Source organism: Protopterus annectens, chromosome 8.part0 (assembly GCF_019279795.1).
Source record: "Protopterus annectens isolate FY-2018-M chromosome 8.part0, PAN1.0, whole genome shotgun sequence".
NCBI lineage: Eukaryota > Metazoa > Chordata > Ceratodontiformes > Protopteridae > Protopterus > Protopterus annectens.
In genome coordinates this window covers 360500251-360520608 of record NC_056741.1, presented here as the reverse complement: position 1 = coordinate 360520608, position 20358 = coordinate 360500251, and the positions used below count along the sequence as shown (strand labels likewise).

The 20358-nt window shown below is 41.1% G+C and overlaps 1 protein-coding gene across 1 annotated transcript in view; it reads left to right on the top strand.

Moving 5' to 3' along the window:
* EPHA1 (EPH receptor A1) overlaps window positions 1–20358 on the top strand; it is a 1081817-nt gene that overhangs the window by 495723 nt on the left and 565736 nt on the right. Inside the window, exon 8 of the mRNA XM_044079196.1 lies at window positions 8513–8609. Coding sequence (XP_043935131.1) covers window positions 8513–8609 — 97 coding nt within the window. The remainder of the gene's footprint in view (window positions 1–8512; window positions 8610–20358) is intronic.

Below are 20358 nucleotides of genomic sequence, written 5' to 3'. Positions count from 1 at the left end.
ATGACTTCCCAAAGGATACTGTTATGCATTTCTTGGCATTTAGCTTTAGTCCATGGCTCTGACAGCAGTTTTTTTTGTCTTTGTCATCCCTTCCTGGAGAACATTTGTGTCAGTGTGGGATTCAGTGACAGCTACTAGTTTGCAGTCATTTGCAAATTTAGTCAGCTAGATACCATTGCATTGGTCTTGACTTCAGAGAAGTAAATGCCAAAAAGGAGTGGTCCAAGGACTGATCCCTGAGGGACTCCACTTGTGACTGGACTCTTTGTAGAAGTAGACTCTGCAGTTTTAACTTCCTAGGTCCTTTCTGTGAGCCAGTGGGCTATCCACTGGGTGACATATGGGTTTGTACCCAACTAACCTCCTGAGTTTGTCAACAATGCCCAAAATGGGTATTGTGTCAAATGCCTTGGCCAGGTCAGGGTAGGCAATGTGAACAATTTTGCCCTTGTCTATTGCTTTGGTGACCTTCTCAAAGAAGTCCCACCAGGTTGAGTAGTCGTGACCTGCCCTTGATGAAACGAAACTGGGTTGAGTCCAGTGTCTGAAGGTTTACTATATCATTATTCATAATGTCCATGATTCTTTCCATGGCTTTGCATATAAGAATAATGAGACTTGTGGGTCTATAGTTTCCAGGGTCTGTATATGGCTTACTTTTAAACAAAGGGATGACTGTTGCTGTTCTCCATTCAAGAGGCACAAAGCATGTTTGGAGGGTACAGCTTAATAGCAACTCCAGAGATCCTGATAGGTCATGTTTCATGCTATTTTGAAGGCATCCAGGGATATTGTCTGGGCCCTTTGATGCTGTGTTATTGATCTTGGAGAGAGCATTAAAGACCTGTTCCCTAGTGATAGCAGGGGGAGTTATATTTGATGGTATTTCCTGAGGGAAGGTTGAGGGGGAGAGAGGGGTAAAGTTGGAGCTGAATTTGTTGGCCAGTAGGTTTGCTATGTCTTCTGGCTCAGTATAGGGTGGCTCGATTTACATTGGGTTCTGCACCCAATTGGGTATTGCCTTTGAGATTGCGGACAATGCCTTGTGGTTGTCCTTGGCCTGGGAGGCCAAATTTCCATCTGCTTTGGCTTTGGTAGACATTATTTGTTCTCTGAGTTGCTTGTTTACTTTGAGAGTGCTTTTATCCTGCTGGGTACTGCACCTCCTAATTTTTGCCATGCTTTTCTTCCTACAGTCTATTGATTTTGTGATTCCAGCATGGTGGCTTGCTTTTAACATGGAGGACTGTTTTAATGTTTGCTCTGACCTCTGCTAGAAGAGTATGAGTCGTAAGCTCTTATGGTGAAACCTTAGTTTCTTTGAGAACTAATGCTTCTTTCATGCCTAAAGTGGTATTCAGTTGAACTTTAAGTGATTTTATCCTTATTGTTTTCTTTCCGAACTAAAAATGAAGGAGAAAGGATACATCATACCTTAGATGTCCACAGACAACTCTGGAACTATAATGACAGAACTAAATCTTTCAAATCGTTGTATCAGTTTATTTCTTGTAACGGTAAGGAGAAGGGACAACCTGTGTCAAAACAAGACTATTTTCAAATGTTTATCTCAGGCTGTTACCTTTTGTGATACTTGTGATGGTCCCTACTCCAGGCCAGTAATCAAGGAGCCTCAGTCCCCACCAGAAAGTAAGGGATGGCAACTAGGAAAAAAAATAGATTCACACAGTATTTTCAGAAGCAGCTGTCTGCACAAAGCACAATTTCCGTTAAGAACACACAGGGAGCACACTCTAGACCTGAGTAGCTGGCACACTTGGAAATCTGATTTACACACACACACACTCACACACACACACACACACACACACACACACACACACACACACACACACCTGGGAAAGGCTGGCACAGATTTACCAGCTGTGCCCCCTCTGCCCAGACTATAAGGTAATTACATTGGCACCAGACAGCTACTGTAAGGCTCTTACAATGGTACCCAATTATACTGAATAAAATTAATACTAATACAAATGGTAGAGTCTGAACAATGCAGCAAGGCTTTCAGGAGTGGCCACAGTGTCACTCAAATGAGAGTAAGCACTCTTAAGATGTTAAAAGTATTCTGTAAAAGACTAGCTGCAATGAAAGGTATAGAAATATTTAATAATAATACAATAGAAAACATGAGAATACTGAATGTCTAATTAAAATAAACACCAGAGTTTCAATCACAGGAGATATAAAAAATAACACACTTGACTAGATTCACACAGATGCAGAAAAACAATGCTTAACTAATCTCACTATATTTTCCTGACTGACTAAAGAATTATTGTTTTCTACTTAAGTTAATTACTACAGCAAGGCGAGATGAGGTATGTGGTTCTAAGTTCCTAAAAAACAAAGTGATGCTGCAAGAGATCCATTGTATCTCTCACTAATATCTAAAGAATCATTTCAGTGCTGGTTATAGAATGACCTCACTCTGGTACAATACACACCCAAAGCTTTGTTAAGATCTGTTGCAGAATCTGAAAACTATAAAACAATTTTAAAAACTTCCACCCTTCCAGGGTAGCAATTAGTTCATCCTTAAGGATGGTAATATTCCTAGTCCTAGTTTCCCAGAGATTTTTGTCTCTGGCTGCAATCAGATCTGTAAGATAAAATATTTATGGCTTAAACCAACCCATTTAATTGTCAACCTATTTTTCAAAATTAGCTGTCATGAGATTAACCTCTTTCCTTCCAGAATTCTCTGTTAAAACATGTATATTTAATCAGTTATAATAATACTGTCTGACATATACATGTGAATCCCTTTTCTTTCCAGCAGGAGCCACTGTTGATGCAATTTTAACACAAGCAACTTTACAAATACCTTTTAACATAAGCATCTGTACAAAGCATTGTGATAGACAAGTGACCTATTTTTTTTACAAAACTACAGATAGCTATGCTGGCATATGTTACACATGCAGTGCCCTACTCTGCCAGGCACAGATGGCACTACCTCATATCATCACAATACTTACCACAACAAAACAATGTCAAGCAGGGTTAAGGCCCATTCTACCAGGGCCTTGGGTTCATCTGTAGCTTTTTGGAACAGGATGGATTCTAGAAGTATTCCAGAAGCAGCATCTTGGTCCTCCATGCATTAATTTACAAGGCATCGCAAACTTGATTCCTTCTCTAAGTCTATATCAGGCTTTGCTAGGAACATTCTCCAGGGGCTGCCGGACCCTTTTCCTTCCACCTCCTAAATGTGGTAAGCTAGAGTAATGTACCCATATAGCTAAGGCTATTGCAGCAGTGATCATTCGAACATCTACTGTTATAAGTTTACTTGCATTACTGCACTTTTGTTTCTTTAACTCATTCCCTCCAATGGTGTTCAGGGAAGTTTGCACTGTAACTTCTAATAGGTGGAGCCTAAGCTTTTTGATAGAATCAGATTTATCTCCTCACATTTCAAACAAATGTTTGTATCTCTGGAACCATAGGGGTTACTAAATAAGTGTAAATGGAAAACTCTTCAGAATAAGCTTTTTATAGTGATAGTATTCTTCAGGCTCTAGGTCTTAAACTGGATTTATAATTCACAGTAAACACAGTAGCTATTAACTTTGTAATGTTTTGTAAACAACGTACAGTATCTCAGCAAATGCTTATGTTTCACACATACTGTAAGCAGCATTCTATACCTTGGATGTTGTCTGGATGTTGGCTGGGATGTTTTCAGACTCCCTTCTTTGCCTCCCACTCTTTGCCTCCTCGCCAGTTAAACCGATAGGTACAGAGGAATGCCTGTATATAAATATCTGTCAAGAGCCCAGGGGCTGACCCCTAGGGAGTCAGGGAGGTAAGGGTGGTGAATGGGCTTCTGTTAAGAATCCAATTCCTGGAAGATAAGATTAGGGGGGCTTTGGTAGGGTGGGGTAAAAAACACCCTAGCTTCCACTCTAGAGGGCTTTTTTCTGAATTGCATATGTTAAAAAGTAGATTTTCTCCTTACTCAGTTAAAATCTAAGGAGAGGCTTTGGAGGCAGAGGGTGTAAGTGAATTACAGGATTTGTTCATGCCTCTGATGATCAGTGGGTAAGCATTCTTTGCAGTGTGGTTTCAGAGCATGGCTGCTTTTTTTTTGGATGCTTTCCTTTACAGTCCTGAAGTTTTGTTTGGTCCTCCTGTGGAGTCTGTAAGGCTACAAATGGAGAGACAGAGCTAATCATTTTGTTATTAGATTTTTGCAGGGCCAGCCCCCTACAACCTACTATGGCTAAAGGATGGGCACCTTCTGATTTACACAGTCTGGCAGATCTCTAGGTGGTAGGGCTTGAGTTCAGGTTCTTTTCAGCCCTGACGTGGAGTTCCCTGCACAATCTACAAGTGGTTGTAGATATTGTTTGTACAGGTTTTTTTTTGGGTTTTCATTTTTTTTGCTCTTTGGGCTTTCTTTAGGGCCTGACATCTGGGGGGAGAAAGACGTGATAAAAGACTGGGTCATGCGCTTTAATAATATGCGCCACTTGACGCCAGATCTGAGTCAGATCTGACCGCGCGCCCGGCCTTCAGCCTAATTCGGCCCGACGAGACCCGCCGACAGCGGACAGGTTATGACTGCAGCAATGTGGATCTTCGAACATCTACATTTATGGTAGGTACAAAACTGTACTTTTTGTTAATCCAGCTGAGAGTTCTGTCTGTGCTACTTGTTTGTTGAGATGTTTATTAATTTAAATTTATAACACTATAAAGAAATATTATATGGACTGCTATTAATATCTCTTTAGCTGCAGCAGACAGAGGTCAAATATCAATACAGCTGTGAATGCTATTGTGTAAGCTCTAAGAAGAAATGTTTTAATACTTTGTAGCATAGTTTTGGAATTATTATTTCAAATATGAACAGCAGTATTCGATGCCTAGAGGCATCAGTATGATGTAACTGTAGAAACATCTAGAGCTGTCACTCATCTGTAATGAATTAATGCCAAGCAAACAAGGTTGATGTAGACCTAAATGCAAGTGCCCTTCAGATTACTGGCAAATTGCATCACCTTCTACTATGACAGATTTGTCAGGACCCTGCCTGGGTAGTTCAAGGCACATTCTGACAGAGAAGCTGATAACACTGTAGCCTTATTTCAAGAATATCTCTTCTAAGAATATTTTTGAAGATGTCATTTTAAGTTCCATACACATATTCTTCATAAATTACAGGACTATGGTTTTGCAGTTTTAGTCTTTTATGACATGTTACAACCTTCCACCTTTGTCTGGGTTCAGGAACTCTGTTTTGTGCCTTTCCTTTCTTATCTTGAGGATACTGCAACAATTATACTTAAGACAAGCATAGTAACATTGTATGAAGATATTCTTCATAACTCTAGGATCTTTCCTTAAGTATGGTCTTCCATCCATCTTACCTGCTGTATTTCCTTAAGGAATCATGCTTTTCGGCTTTCTTTTCTGTGTAGGTGTATGTTTTGAGCTATGATGTGCTTATGGATTTTTTTGTGGTGGTGGGTTTTTAATAGGCTAATAGTTTATTGGATTCATGGGGGGGGGGTGATTGTGATTGCTAGCATTTATTTACACATTGATAATTGGATCATTCCCACAAACTGACTTTTGTTGGGGTATACTTGGGAGAAGAGGGGATGGGATATATGTTCCTTTACTATTTGGCATCCTGATGGTTATAACCTAGAAGGATGTAATCTCTTAGCCCACGGGATTGTACAGGTGCTGAATGGGTCTGGATGGATGACTGGCATCTCCCTGTAGCTTATCCCTTTCAGGGCATGAGTACTTGGCAGCAATGATCCTTTTGTTTGGATGTATATAGCTAAGGTTTTCTGTTACAGAACTGTACTTTTATTTTGCTTTACCTCTTGTAGAGCTCATTCCTGTCATATACTGAGCATTGTCAGTCTGTTATTTGACTGAAACCCAAATGAAAGTACAAATAGTCACACCAAGCAAACAGAAAGGGAAAAAGCAGAGCAAGGGACCAAAATGGTTGCTATGACACAAGTAGTCAATGCAAAACCATTTATTCTCTTCCAAATTAAAACCACACAATAAAATGTTGTTGTGTGGTTTTAATTTGTAAGGGACTAAACGGTTTTGCATTGACTACTTGTGTCATAGCATCCATTGTGGTCCCTTGCTCTGCTTGTGCCCTTTCTGTTTGCTTGGTGAAACTCCAGTGGTCGAATGCATTTGACTGAAAACTGTAGAAGTCTGTAGAAAGTATCTGATGGTGCCATTTCTTATCATTAAGAGTCGTTAGGGAAGAGAGTCGGGCAGAGTATGTGCAGACTGCAATGGTCAGCATCATGTTGTACCCCCAGATCTGTTGATGATGGTGTTTCACTCCAGCACTAATTCACTGTGTGCGATTTTTTTTCTTTTCTTTGTGGTTGCTGTGTGACCATGGAGTTAGTGTATATAAATAAGGGGAGATGCAGGGGTACAGTGGGGCTTGTCCCCCTGCAAACGCCTTTTGATTATATATTTATTGTGAAGAAGGTTTTCAGTCATATGAGTTTTCAAGTCAAATAGGTTTGACCATTTGGGTTTCAGTCAAATGACCATTTAATCAAATGACATAGACATGCATTGTCACATTGTGATAGGCTGATGGTCACCTGTTTACCAACAGATATGACTACTTTGTGATCCAGGTAACAGTCTGTATGGTCTGTCAGTTAATTCTAAGTATTGCATTGTAATTTAGGGCGCTGCTGTAATTACATTTGATTCTTAATATGTTGTAACACACTTTCTTGCATGGTTGCATGAGAATTTGTTTTTCCACATTTTACTTAGCAGTATGACCTTTCTTTCACAGAGAAGTATTATGTGCCACATTCTTGACAATTCTAGGCTTTTCTTTCTAACTTTATAGTAGATTATTACTTATAAAATGCCCTTGGTGTCAAAGTTATTTAATAAGTTACTACAATGACATTTTTCAGAAGGTGCATATAAGACATGATGACCATCATAAAGGAAAGCAGAGGAAGTGTCAAATACGTGCATATAAAGCCCCTTTAAAGGAACCATGATTATGGTATCAAAATCTTGCATACAGGAGTGAAAGAGAGGATGTGTTATGAACTTATGAGCAGATGAGTGAATAGTGTGTTTCAGCTTCACAGTAGAATGGTAAAGAGTGTGCATATAGTTATAAGCAGAAGAGAGAACGGAGTAATTGGACTGTATGTGATCTGCTTTCCTGTGTGAAATGGGAAGCAATAGCAGACATGGCAGAGGACAGACATTTATTAGGGGTATAAAGGTGTGCTTCTTCACTGAGATAGGAAAGTTGAGTCCATGGTATGGAAGGGGGGAGTGGAGTACTGGCTGTGACCCAGGCTAGCTAAGCTTGATAAGTGGCCATGGCACTACATGGGGAGAGAGGAATGATGCAGTATATGCCTGCTGCCATCTCTCAGGTGTGAGGGGGGTGAGACCATGCTAGGATATTCTCAGCATATCACAGTTTCCTGGAGACCAGCAGTTGTTAATGGGGGAAGAAGCAGCCAGAATAAATTGTGTGGGTGGGGTCTGAGTTATGTGTGAACAGATAGGTAGGTTACATTCTCATTTGGAATGCCCATTGTTTAACCACACCAGCCGACACATTCAGCATGCAAGGGGATGTAAGGTCTTCACCTTCCAATAGTGCTCCTACTAGTTTCTGGCCCTTGGTTGCAGTATTGATTATGCAGTCTCCTTCCCTCTTCATCTCCCTGACTCATGGACCCAGCTCACTGACCCACCAGCTACAGCGTGTTGGGGGTGGGGTGGGGTGGGGGAGCAGCCAAGATCACAGTCGTAGAGAAGTTGAGGGGAACAGTGTCCCCTGAGATAGACAAGAGACTAAAATCATATTATTTGCTGCCATTAGAGACACCACTGAAGGAACTTGTATGTGTTTGTCAAAAAAAAAAGTAACAAAAAGTAACGGCAAATCTGTCAGGTTACATGTTTAAGAAAAGCTTTCCCTATGAATGACTGAATAAGGATTGTTCAAAAATCACTTCCGTGTTCACAGCCAGCTGAAACTCATTCGTGTCTGTGGTACAGATAAAAAATTGTGCTGGGAGATGTGCCTTCTGAACCCTGCACATCTCCTGACCTTATATAAACTACATGGTTGCTCAGCATTAGGGAAAGGATAAACTTCTCCAAAACAGTGTATTGCAGTCTCAAGCAGTCACTGTTTTCATTCCAGTAAGAGCAAACAAGGAACCGTGGGGACAGCCATGAAAATCATATCTGCAGAAATACTAGTAAACAGAGGCACAGTGGAATGGCAGCCACTAAAGGCCTGCAGATGTACAGTTCACTTCAATATGGTCATCTAATTTAAACACACAGACCAAGTTGCCTTTGTTTATTAACCAGTCATATGCTTCTGAGAGTTCATTTGACTATGAAAAATTATATGCAGTGATTATTCTAAAGGGGAAGGGGCATGTCCTAGCTCACAGGCCTTACTTACTTTTTTTTTTTCTATTTCTTTACTCAGATTCAAAGAGTTCAGTAGTTGGAGTCCTTGTACCCTGCCTGCTTGGAACCTTGGTCGTTATTGCCCTCATTATTTTCTTAGTGTATATCAGAAGAAGGTAAGTATAGCAATGCATTTTTTTTCTGTTTGCTAACCAGATAAAACCCAGGTCCACCCTTTTCATGCCTGACCTGGCCTATGTGGCAAAACATTACACCAGCACTGACAAAATAGAGTAAGATAACTGTAGAATGTGCTGTAACAGATAAATTATAGTACATTAATGAGAAGTAAGAAACAACATTGTGCATATTACGCGAGAGCTGTGGAGGAAAAAGATGCAGCGAGTTATGCCTGGGAGTGAAAATTGCTTCCTTCAACCACTGTTAGTTGAAAAATTAATTTAATTTTCAATGTGAAAAACCAATAGTGTTAGACCATTGCAATCTGGAAAATGTATTTAATTTTAAACAAGCTAGGTAGACTAAACTATAATCAGAGTCAGGTGTGGGGATGACAGCAATGCAGTATATTGAGTTGGGAACCACATTATGCGTAGACAGATACAATAGAAAAGAACAGTATATAACTTTGCATTGTGTGGATAAAGTCTTATTAGCATGTTTGGCCAGATATGCAAGCATGGTGCTGCATTCAGTCCATCAGAAGTCTTTTATACAAATACTATAGTTTACTGGATACATCTTTTGAGGAGCTACTTGAATAATGTGAATATGCTAACATAGTGATTTTAAGACCTGCTGTCATTGCTCAGCCCAGTTCCATACAGTACCCCATCCTCAGCCTCTGCCCTTGGTCTCACCAATAATATGAGGGGGCCTTTCATAAGGCTGCCCATTTTTTGTTATGGCTGTGCCTCAAAGTGTCATCAGCTTTCCTCATCATAACTTGCATGTTACACAGCTATGAACATTGTATCTATCCTAGGATCATAGAAAGTTACAAGGCTATTGGCCCTGAGGCCCTTACAAGCCTAGCCAAGAATTTAGCCCATGTTCGAATAAGTTAGCACCTGATGCCCCTGTTCAGCAGGAACACAGGTGGAATCCCAGGGGTTATTTTCTGTTCCCCATCCAGTTATCCAGGTTGCGCTTAAAAAGGGTTAATGAGGTACTCTGCTCGACATGGAGTGGGAGTCTATTCCACAGAAGGTGGAGTCTCTGGGACACAAATCTGTCCCACCAACAAGTCCTGTTAATGTCACAGAACAAGTTGAGGTCACACGTCCAGGTTAGTTGACCCTAAAGTTAAAAATGTTGTAATTCATCATCTGTCTTCCTTAGTATTATTCTTCTGAAAACGCTTTTTCTGTGACAGTTATCACAAAGGATTAAGACTATGATGCTCTTTTAATGAGCTGCTTGCTTTAGTCCTTAAGGTTCTAGTCCCACAGTCAACACTTGCCTGTTCTGAGGAAACCACTTAACCAGACAGTTCCCTTGGGCAGCTAGGAAATTGGGCTATGCTTAATGATAGTATCTTCATAGGTTCATAGGAGGGTACTAGGCTATTGGCCCTAGGGCCTTTATAATCCTAGCCAAAAATGTACCTTGGCTTTTGCCACCCAAGAAAATTATTTTCCTGTGCCCCTGTCGAACAGAGCCACAGAAGTGATCCCCGGGGTGAATTTCCTATCACTCATCCAGTCATCAAGATATTTTTTAAAGAGTGCTAATGAGGAGCTGTGTTTGACATAGATAGGTAGTCTGTTCTAGAGTATGGGAAGTCTCTGGGACACAAATCTATCCCTCCAGCATGTTCTGTTTATTGTGATGATAAGGTTTAGTTCCCTAGAGCGTGTAGCTCGGAGGGATTGGGATTTCTTTAAGTGGAGCATGTCCAACAGCTCTGGGTTTGACATAGCTTTGTATGTTAGGCAGAGATCGCCTCTGAGTAGGCGATGTGCGATGGAGTAAAGCTGGAGTTTTTTGAGACGGTCTGCGTAGGGCATCTGTTTAAGCCCAGTAATCCTCTTTGTGAGGTATTTCTGTGGCCTTTCCAGTTGTTGTAGATGTCTTGTGAGGTACATACCAAAAGGAGCGTTGTACTCTATAATGGGTCTAATGAGTGATGAGTAGAGTGGAACAATGACCTCTTTTCTTTCTGGATGAGAAACCTTTTGTGATGAGGTGAGCCACGAAGGATTTCCTGACCACTGTGGTGATGTGATTATCAAAGGAGTGACTACTGTCCACCTGTGTCCCAAGGTCTCTTATATTTTCAGCATTAAGTAGACTACCAGCTATGTGGTAGTTCATGGGTACAGAGTTTTTACCAAAGGGGATAACAATACACTTTTTGGCATTGAGCTTCAGGCCATGGCTTTGACACCAGGCATCTGTCTCAGTGAGGCCCTTTTGTAGTATGTCCACATTGTTAGGAGTTTCAATTATGGCTCCTAGTTTGCAGTCATCTGCAAACTTTGTTAGCCAAAGACCTTCTGTGTTAGCCTGTACTTCAGAGAAGTAGATACCAAACAGGAGAGGACCCAGGACTGAACCGTGTGATACTCCACTTGTCACTGGTTTGGAGTCGGATTTGGAGTCTGCTACTTTCACAGTGTGGGTTCTGTCCATGTGCCAGTTGGCAACCCGTCTTGTGACATAGGGATTTATGCCTAGTTTAGTGAGCTTATCTATAATTCCAGAGTGGGGGATGGTGTCAAAAGCCTTGGCGAGATCTAGATAAGCTTTGTGAACCACTTTACCTCATCTGTGGCTTTGGTGACTGCTTCAAAGAAGTCAGTCAGGTTTAGGAGACATGATCTACCTTTTACAAATCCGAACTGGGTTGGGTTTAGAGTTTGGAGATTACCAATGTCTTTGTTTATGAGTTCCGTGATGATACGTTCCATGGCCTTGCAGACCAGGCTCGTCAGGCTAATGGGGCGTTAGTTCCCAGGGTCTGTCGTGGCTCCCCCTTTGTGGAGTGGGATAACCTTCACGGTGCGCCTTTCAGTGGGCACAAAGCCTGAGGTGAGGCTATGACTGAACATGGTACTTAGGTAGGGTGCCAGTTCATTCTGTAGTTCATGTAGAACACAGCCTGGGATATTGTCGGGTCCCATGGATGCTGTGTTCTTGGCTTTGGAGAGTGTGCTTTTTACCTGTGCAGCCGTGATTACAGGAACTTTGCATTCTTCCGGTGTAGAGATGGGCCCTCTAGGGGGTGAGAGGGGGTAAAGTTAGCATCTGCCAGGATGTTGGCATTATCAGTTGGTTCTGTATATTTAGTGCCATTGTGCTGTAACTCAGAGCAGATCTGAGTGTTGCCATTGAGATTCTTGACTTAGCTATAGAATGCTTTTTGGTTGTCTTTAGAGAGTCAGTGGCAATTTTGTTTTCATAATTAGCTTTGGAGGATTTTGAGGGATCTCAGCTTCTTACTGAGGTTGACCAGGGCATTCCTCCAGTCATGGGATTTTGCTCTTTGTTTGCAACAGTTTCTTTCTTCTGTTGTAGAGTTTGTTTATGGCAGAGGACCACCAGATCGTCTTCCTTTTTTTGGAGGATAGCATCTTGGTTCTATTAGGGATAGCATGATCCATGCACTCGTGTAAGTGCTTATAAAGTGCATTTGTGTAGGATTCAGCAGTTCGTAACACTATTGTCCATCTGCATGGGTGTTATGAAGTTTGCCACTTCTGTCTTAAGAGGTGTGAAGTTGACTTTAGAGAAGTTTTTTACGGTGGTTTCCCTAATTGGGGGGCAGGGGCGGGATGTGGATGTCTAGAGTGATTAGCTTGTGGTCAGATCTAACCAACAAGAAATTGACCTCTGGTGTGGAACACCTTTTGCCCATGTTGGTAATGACCAGGTCTAGGATATTACTGCCCCTGGTGGGGGTGTGAATAAGTTGATCCAATGCATTGGAATTTATGAATTCCAGAAAACGTTGAGCAAAAGAGTTGATACATGAGTACTTTTCCCAGTTAATTGTGGGGTAGTTGAAATTGCCCGTTATTAGGGTGTTAGGTTGTACCCTAATACTTTTCAGTGTATCAAGAAATGAGGAATGGGAATCCTGGGGCATGGTGGGGGGTCAGTACCAAGCTACAATTTGGATTGCAGTCTTGCCCAGAGTTAGTTGCACTTGGATAATCTCGGATGCATTATGCTGTTCAACTAGCCTGGAGGTGTGGATAGCCTTAATGAATATGGACATGCCTCCACCTTTAGTGCTTCGTTCTGGGTTAGGTGGCCGAAAGGTGTGGTATGAAGTATAGCCTGGTAATGCAGGGGTGCTCTCTGGAGATTTGAACCAAGTGTCTGTCACTGCACAGATGTTGATGTTCTCCATTTTAACAAGTGCCTCGAGTGAGTGCATTTTGAGGTTTAGACTTCTAGCATTGAGTAGCATTATCAGATTTTGCTTGCTTGTACCTGTTATGGTGGTGAATTTGTCATTTGAACCTTGCCTAAAAAAGGCACTATAGGGGTGGAAAGAGCCTTAGTCAGTATCCGGAATCCGAAGGGTGACAGGTGCAAGCCATCTCTGGCAAAGCATTGTGGTCTGTCGATCATGTCGTCCCAGGCAGACAAATACTGGATCCCCTTAGAATGACACCAGAAGCTTAGCCAATTGTTGAAGTCAGTCATTTTGTCCTTGTACTGTGGCATCATTCTGGGTGATGGCAGGATGCTACTCAGGGCCAGGGTCATACCTGCCTGGGCTACAAGATAGGAGAGCTCCTCCATGTCTCTTTTCATGTAGCCCAGGGAGGTACATCTCAGGTCATTCACACCAACATGGACAATGACGGTGTCATATTTGCACTTGTGGAGTGACCTGAGTGCATGCGTTATGTGGCGGATCCTGGCACCTGACAGGCAGCTGACAGTAACTTTCTCCTTGTTTAGCCTGGTGAGTGGAACATCAGTGTGTCTAACTATAGAGTCACCTATGACTAGAGTGTTGGGTACGTTGTTATGCCTTATGGGCTGTGGCTGAGTGGCACACTGAGTATGTGGGCTATGTGTCATTTGGGTTATGTTGGGGGTGGAGTTTGTTTGTGTTTCTGCTTTGGAGGTCCGTGATGCTTGGGCAGGTTTTTATTGAGAGCCGCCACGAATGTAGGTGTGTGTTTTGTGTTTCTATGTGTGTGTTTTGGTGGTGTAGATTTTGAGGGACTATGTGATGAGTGTGGTGTGGTGCAAGTGTTTACCTTCTCCTCTTGACTGTTTAGTCCAGTCTTGAGTGAAGAGATCTTTGCTTCCATTTTGGCAATATAAGTGATTCTCTCACAAGTTGTAGTGTTGGGTGGTAGGAGGAGAGGGTTGTCTGTGTACATGAGGCAATTGCTGCATTGCCCCAAGATGCCCAGATTCATCAGGTAGACATGAGAAATCACCGGAAGCTGACCCTTAGACATGCCTGGATAGGTGCTTATTTATTAAGTACTAAAAATTGCTTTCCTCTAGACAAGTGCAGAAAGTTGAGTGCTGTAGTAATTTGCAATTTATTTAGTGCTTACTAGTTCTGAACAAGTGCTGAGTTCAAAGAAACAGATTTGAGTAATGAAACTAGAAAACTGGCTAGTTCTAAGAAACAAAATTAAGCTAGAAGGCTTCCCTCCAAAACAGAAAGGCTTGGGGGCTCAGAAGCCTACAAACAGTCTAGACCACTTACAGGAAAGGCAGGAAACAAGCTTAAAAAATGTTTTTTTTCCTTTACCAGATGCTCTCTTTGTACACAGTAGGAGTGCCTGAAATCAGAATATGATCTCACTGTACTGAGAATAGTGAGCAAATGAGATGGGCCCAGAAGGAGTATCCAAACACAAACTTACAAGTGGGGGGTGGTTTCAAAGCCACCAAGATTAACACCAAAACAAAAACAGGGAGGGAGGGTGGGGAACTAACTGACAAAACAGAGTCAAAACTTCCAGGTCAGTTAATATTCAATGCAACACAAATAACTCAATTTAAATGCCGTATTATTTGAAAAATGTGCAGATAAAAGGTACTTAAATTCTCTTATATGTCCAGTTGAATACAGCTAGATCTTAGCTGTCCAGGTGAATACAGCTAGATCTTTGCTGGCCAAAGCTGAAGTTTTTAAGCAAAAAATATATTCCTAAATGTACCACTTAAATAGGCAGGAACAGGCTGTCAATGAATGAGACTTCCACCACCTGCAATTACCAACAGCAATAAAATCTAGCAAGCACTAACTGACAAAACAGTCAAAACTTCCAGTTCAGTTAATATTCAATGTAACACAAATAACTCAATTTAAATGCGTCAAAACTTCCAGTTCAGTTAATATTCAATGTCATACAAATAACTCAAATTAAATGCCGTATTATTTGAAAAATGTGCAGATAAAAGGTACTTAAATTATCTTATATGTCCAGTTGAATACAGCTAGATCTTAGCTGTCCAGTTGAATACAGCTAGATCTTAGCCGGCCAAAGCTGAAGTTTTTAAGCAGAAAATATATTCCTAAATGTACCACTTAAATAGGCAGGAACAGGCTGTCAATGAATGAGACTTCCACCACCTGCAATTACCAACAGCAATAAAATCCAGCAAGCACTAACTGACAAAACAGTCAAAACTTCCAGTTCAGTTAATATTCAATGTAATACAAATAACTCAATTTAAATGCCGTATTATTTGAAAAATGTGCAGATAAAAGGTACTTAAATTCTCTTATACATCCAGTTGAATACAACTAGATCTTAGCTGGCCAAAGCTGAAGTTTTTAAGCAGAAAATATTCCTAAATGTACCACTTAAATAGGCAGTGACAGGCTATCAATGAATGAGACTTCCCCCGCCTGCAATTACTAACAACAATAAAAATCTAGCAAGCACTAACTGACAAAACAGAGTCAAAACTTCCAGTTCAGTTAATATTCAATGTCAGGATGAGAAACCACTGACTTCAGATCTCATTTGCATCCTATTGTTTTGTTCTTTCTCTGAGGCTTCCCCAAATGGGATGGGGGCCATTCCAAAATTATATTTCACCAAACTGGGTCCCATCGTTTTCGATGAGAGGACCTTTTCATCTACCAGACTGAATCACTCCACAGTTGCAGAGGAGCAGTAAAAGCATCAGGGTTGCATTTTGGATTGATTATATTTTGCCATTTGGTTTTCTGGTTCATTTTATGGTTGTGGTTTTATCTGTGTGGAGTCTGCATGTCTTTCCATGTCTTTGTGGGTTTTATCTGCGTGTTCTTTTTTTCTTTAAATAGTGTTCCTCCAGTTTTCCTTCAGGTGTATGCATATCTTCTAGATGACCTCACTGTATCATGGGCAGTGTCAGCATGTGTGTTTTTGAAAAACATGGTCACCAATTTTATGTTTAGACCCCCACACACACACACACACACACAAACACACACACACACACACACACCCACACACCCACACATTCACACACAGTAGAGCACATACGTGTGGCTTCCACTAAAAAAATAGTTAAAAATAATTATTCCTAAAGTAAGATATAAAATGCACCACAGAATTTGTAAATCCTCTGTGATTCTGGGGGCCTTGTGGCCCGCTCTGCTCTATAAGGGTATGTTGACACAGTCTCAGTAGAGGGCCCTGTTCTCCGCCTCTGCAGTTGGTCCCACTTACTTTAAAAATGACTTTGACAGGAGGAGTGGTTTTGCACATTATTAGGTTTTGTGGAATTGGGTCAACAGAATCTGGCTTTCCAGGATAGATAACTTGTTGGGTTTCGTATTGATCTTTAGAGAGAGAAAGACAAATCTAGCGTGAACCCCAGAGGAAAAAGATTGACTTGGTTAATTTATGGGGTGGCACTTAGGGATGTGGGCACTTTTGGGGAAAAAGGCTGCTAATAGAAAGTTTTTAATGAATATTGCATGATTGCATACGAGTACTTAATGTTCATAGTAGCATTCAGTTCTTAGGAGACCTTGCCCAAAGGTAACCTGACCAGCTAACCCAACTTCCAAAACTGTAGTTTCTCCTAAAGCATCTTCCTGTTATCTCCCACTGGAGCATAAGAACTTTGGTGGTATAAGACGGACATCAGCCATTGTCATCTTCAGATCTTTCTTGTAGTGCAGTTCACTACTTTGCCCAGTCGCAGCATCAAAAGTCTGTCAGTTTACTTGCTTCCAGAAAAAAGATAACTACCCCGTAGGGGATTTTCTTATATTTTGTTGTATTACTGCATTGCTGCCTGATGTCTGATAGCAAATATGATTCAGATTCTTCCATTAAAGGTAGTTGCATTGTCTGCAGGAAACTGATTCCACATATAGCCTTCCACTCCCTATGCGTTCTACCTTGGTCCAGAGCATGACAAGGATCAATATCTCCATTGAGCTAGTTTCACTGTGTGGAAGGTCAGAAAAAGAACTAAATCTTTCCAGGTGTTTGTAGCAGTGAAAGAACACGTGCTTGGATCCTGGCCGCTATGGCATCATCAACCACTAGGAGTCTTCCTGTAAAGAAAAAGCACTGGGGCGAAACAAGTTGAGAAAGAATATGCTTCTGATGGATGACTCTGGTCTCCCTAGGTCTAGTGACTCCACACACGTTGAGGTACTTTTGCAGACCCTCTCTTCAGACTTGAAGGTCACTGAGACCTCTGGTGTAACTGCTGTGCAGACTTCCACACTGGCAGCTTTCCATATGGCCTTCTCAGTCTTGGAGACTTGTTTTGGCATTACCAGCTGGCAGGGTTGTACTGCCACGGTGTGCTCATTAAAGGGAACTGGGAGAGGAATTGAGGTGTCTGTCATCCCACATAGATATATGGCTTCCAGGGTGTTTTTTTTCAAAGCTGTGAATACAGAACTCATGTATTCACTCATTTGTAATATAAAATATTTCTTCAAGTCAACTTATGCCCCTGGATCAATGCAAACTGCGTACAGCTATAGAAACCTGAAACAGCGCATGACAATTCCGGCAAAAAATTCTTAACACAGCAAAAACTAAGATACTAGAATTCTAACTAATGAGGCCAAGTCTCTGTACCGTAGAAATGTTTAGACCCAACACATAGACAACCATTACAAATTCTGTCACTAAATTAAGTCAATTAACCACAGTTTTTTTTTTCGAAAGTCACAGTCCCTATCCAAATTTACTCCTGGCTGGGATTTGACATTAAAGCAAACATTTACTCTCCTCCAGAAATATCTGACAGCTACTTTACCAAGCCTCCAGTTCCCCTCTACTCTACCGCAAAAAAAAAAAAAAAAAAATCATTAATTACTTCCTCCTCTGTTTTGAAGCTTTATCTTACAGATTCATTGAAAACTGTACTTGCATCCCAAAATTTTATCTTCTGGAGTAAGTCCCATTTCAAAGCACGAAATGCACATAATTCAATATTCCATTTACTGCAGGTTCACTTCCCACTATAGAACTGCATTGTCAGGAAAGATCACATTTGTACTTCAAACAACAGAGAAGATTTTCAAATGTATACACTTATCCAAAGCAGATGAACACCATTGCACATCTATGAGGCCCTTCCAGATCTTTCTATCTGTTTATTACAATGACCTTAAAACTACTCGTGACAGCAAACGCACTTTCAGTGCAAGACTTGTCCTATTCTTTGCACTCAAGTTCCTCTCAAATTATTTGGGTTCCATTAATCTCTTACTATATGTGAAAGATATTATCATAAATTGTCCCATCTCATTGATTACTTAGAGATATTACTGTTCTAGATAACTCCATCCACTTAAAAAGACATCTGAAGGATTAAATGTACACGCTTTTGGGATTCTAGCTAACTCTGTGTCTAATTGTTCTTAAGTAATGTCCTGTACTGTTTTATTACAAATCTAGCTGTACTTCAGAGCTGACGTCCTACAGATTGTTGTATGTAGTTTATACGTGTTATTTCAATTCAAGTATGCCATCTAATTAGCTACTTCCTGACTATGTTTACTTCATTGTTTATAATTTTGTTCTTTACTACTTTCGGTTTAACCCGTTGTCCAGTTTGACACTCTACACCGGACACCTTTACCAAGATTTGCATGAACTAACTGGTAGCTGTTGTAACTAACTGTATTCAACTTTTACTTTATTTGCTTTGTTTCATATGTAAATGTGTGCTTTGATAATGTCAAAACCATTATTTATAGATAATCAGTGTCCTTGTCTAGACTAATCATTCTGTTATTCATTGTAGCTCGTTATTTTCAGTGGTTTAGTTTTGTACTGCCTTTTGGCCCAGGTAGCAGCTGAAAAGGGTCTTGTACTAGCCCACCATACCCAGTTTAGCACTGAAGGTGAAAAAGGTGTCAGCCAGCTTGCGTTAACCTAAGCTGGGCAGTATGCTAGTCCCTTCTACTTCCCAGTTCCCAGGCTTCTCAGCAATTTTTCCATTTGGCTTAAGGATTTCTTTCATTTTTTTCCTTTCCTGAAGTCCAAGCGGCCAGAAATACCAGAGACTGGTGCACCTTCAAAAAAGAAAATGGTGGAACCTACTGTGAATCATTTGGATAATCCTGATTCTGAATCAGATCTGCTGGCTTGTGTGGGACAGATTCCATCTGCTATATCATACAAGTCTGACATAAACTCTCCTCTGCCTCAGACAGATTCCCCTCCTGCACCCAGGACCCCTGAACATTTTCACAGGGTAGGGGTTTTTATAAATTTTGTAGAAGAATCCTTCAGCTCATCCAGCTGTGGTGCCCCTGGATTGCATCAAGGTATTTACAGCAGCTTCATTTGGGAACACAATACACAATTCCCAGTTACAAGGAGAGTAGAATACTTGACAGATTTGGAAAGAATACTTTCACATCTACTATCTTGTCCTTCAATGTCTTTAATGGCTAGGCTCACATGCTTAAGTGTCAGCAATTTCTGCTGGAGCGGATTAGGCCTAAGGCAGATGGAATTGTTTTAACTGATCTGACTGTTGATATCTCTCTCTCTCTCTCTCTAGGTAGGAGTACAATAGATATAGTACAACTATAGTAGCAGTGGATGATAATTGCACATACAAAACATTACACTGAGTATGGAAATTGATTATTCAAAACATTGCAAATAGCTATATCTTTAACAAATTGAAAGACAGCATTCATATATCAACCTTTGCAAAACTATGTGTTAGAAGATACAATATAAAGCAGGTAAAATTTAATGTGAAAATGCAAACAAACACCAATGACAGCCAAAGTGTCACATAGCTCACAACACCAGTGTGCCACCCAGCAACAGCCCCTAAGGCAAGACAACGTACCTAACACTTTAGTCATAGGTGACTTTATAGTCAGGCACACTGATGTCCCACTAACCAGGCTGAACAAGAAGAAAGTTACAGTCAGCTGCCTGTCGGCTGCCAGGATCTGCCACATAACGCATGCACTCAAGTCACTCCACAACAAGTACAAATATGACTCTGTCATTGTCCATATTGGAGTGAATGACGTACCTCCCTGGACCTCATGAAAAGAGACATGGAAGAGCTCTCGGATCATGTGGCCGAGGCAGGTATGACCCTAGCCCTGAGCAGCATCCTGCCTTCGTCCAGAATGATACCACAATATAAGGACAAAATGATTGACTTCAACAATTTGCTAAGCTTCTGGTGTCATTCAAAGGGGATCCAGTATCTGTCTCCCTGGGATGACATAATCGACAGACCACGATGCTTTGCCAGAGATGGGTCTGCACCTGTCGCCCCTGGGATTCAGGTTACTGGCTAAGGCTGTTGCCACCCTTATAGTGCCTTTTTTTAGGTAAAGTTCAAAGGACAAAACCACCGCCGTAACAGGTACAAGCATGCAGATTCTGAAGGTAATGCTACTCAATGATAGAAGTCTAAACCTCAAAATGCATTCTCTCGAGGCACTCCTAAAAATGGAGAACATCAATATCT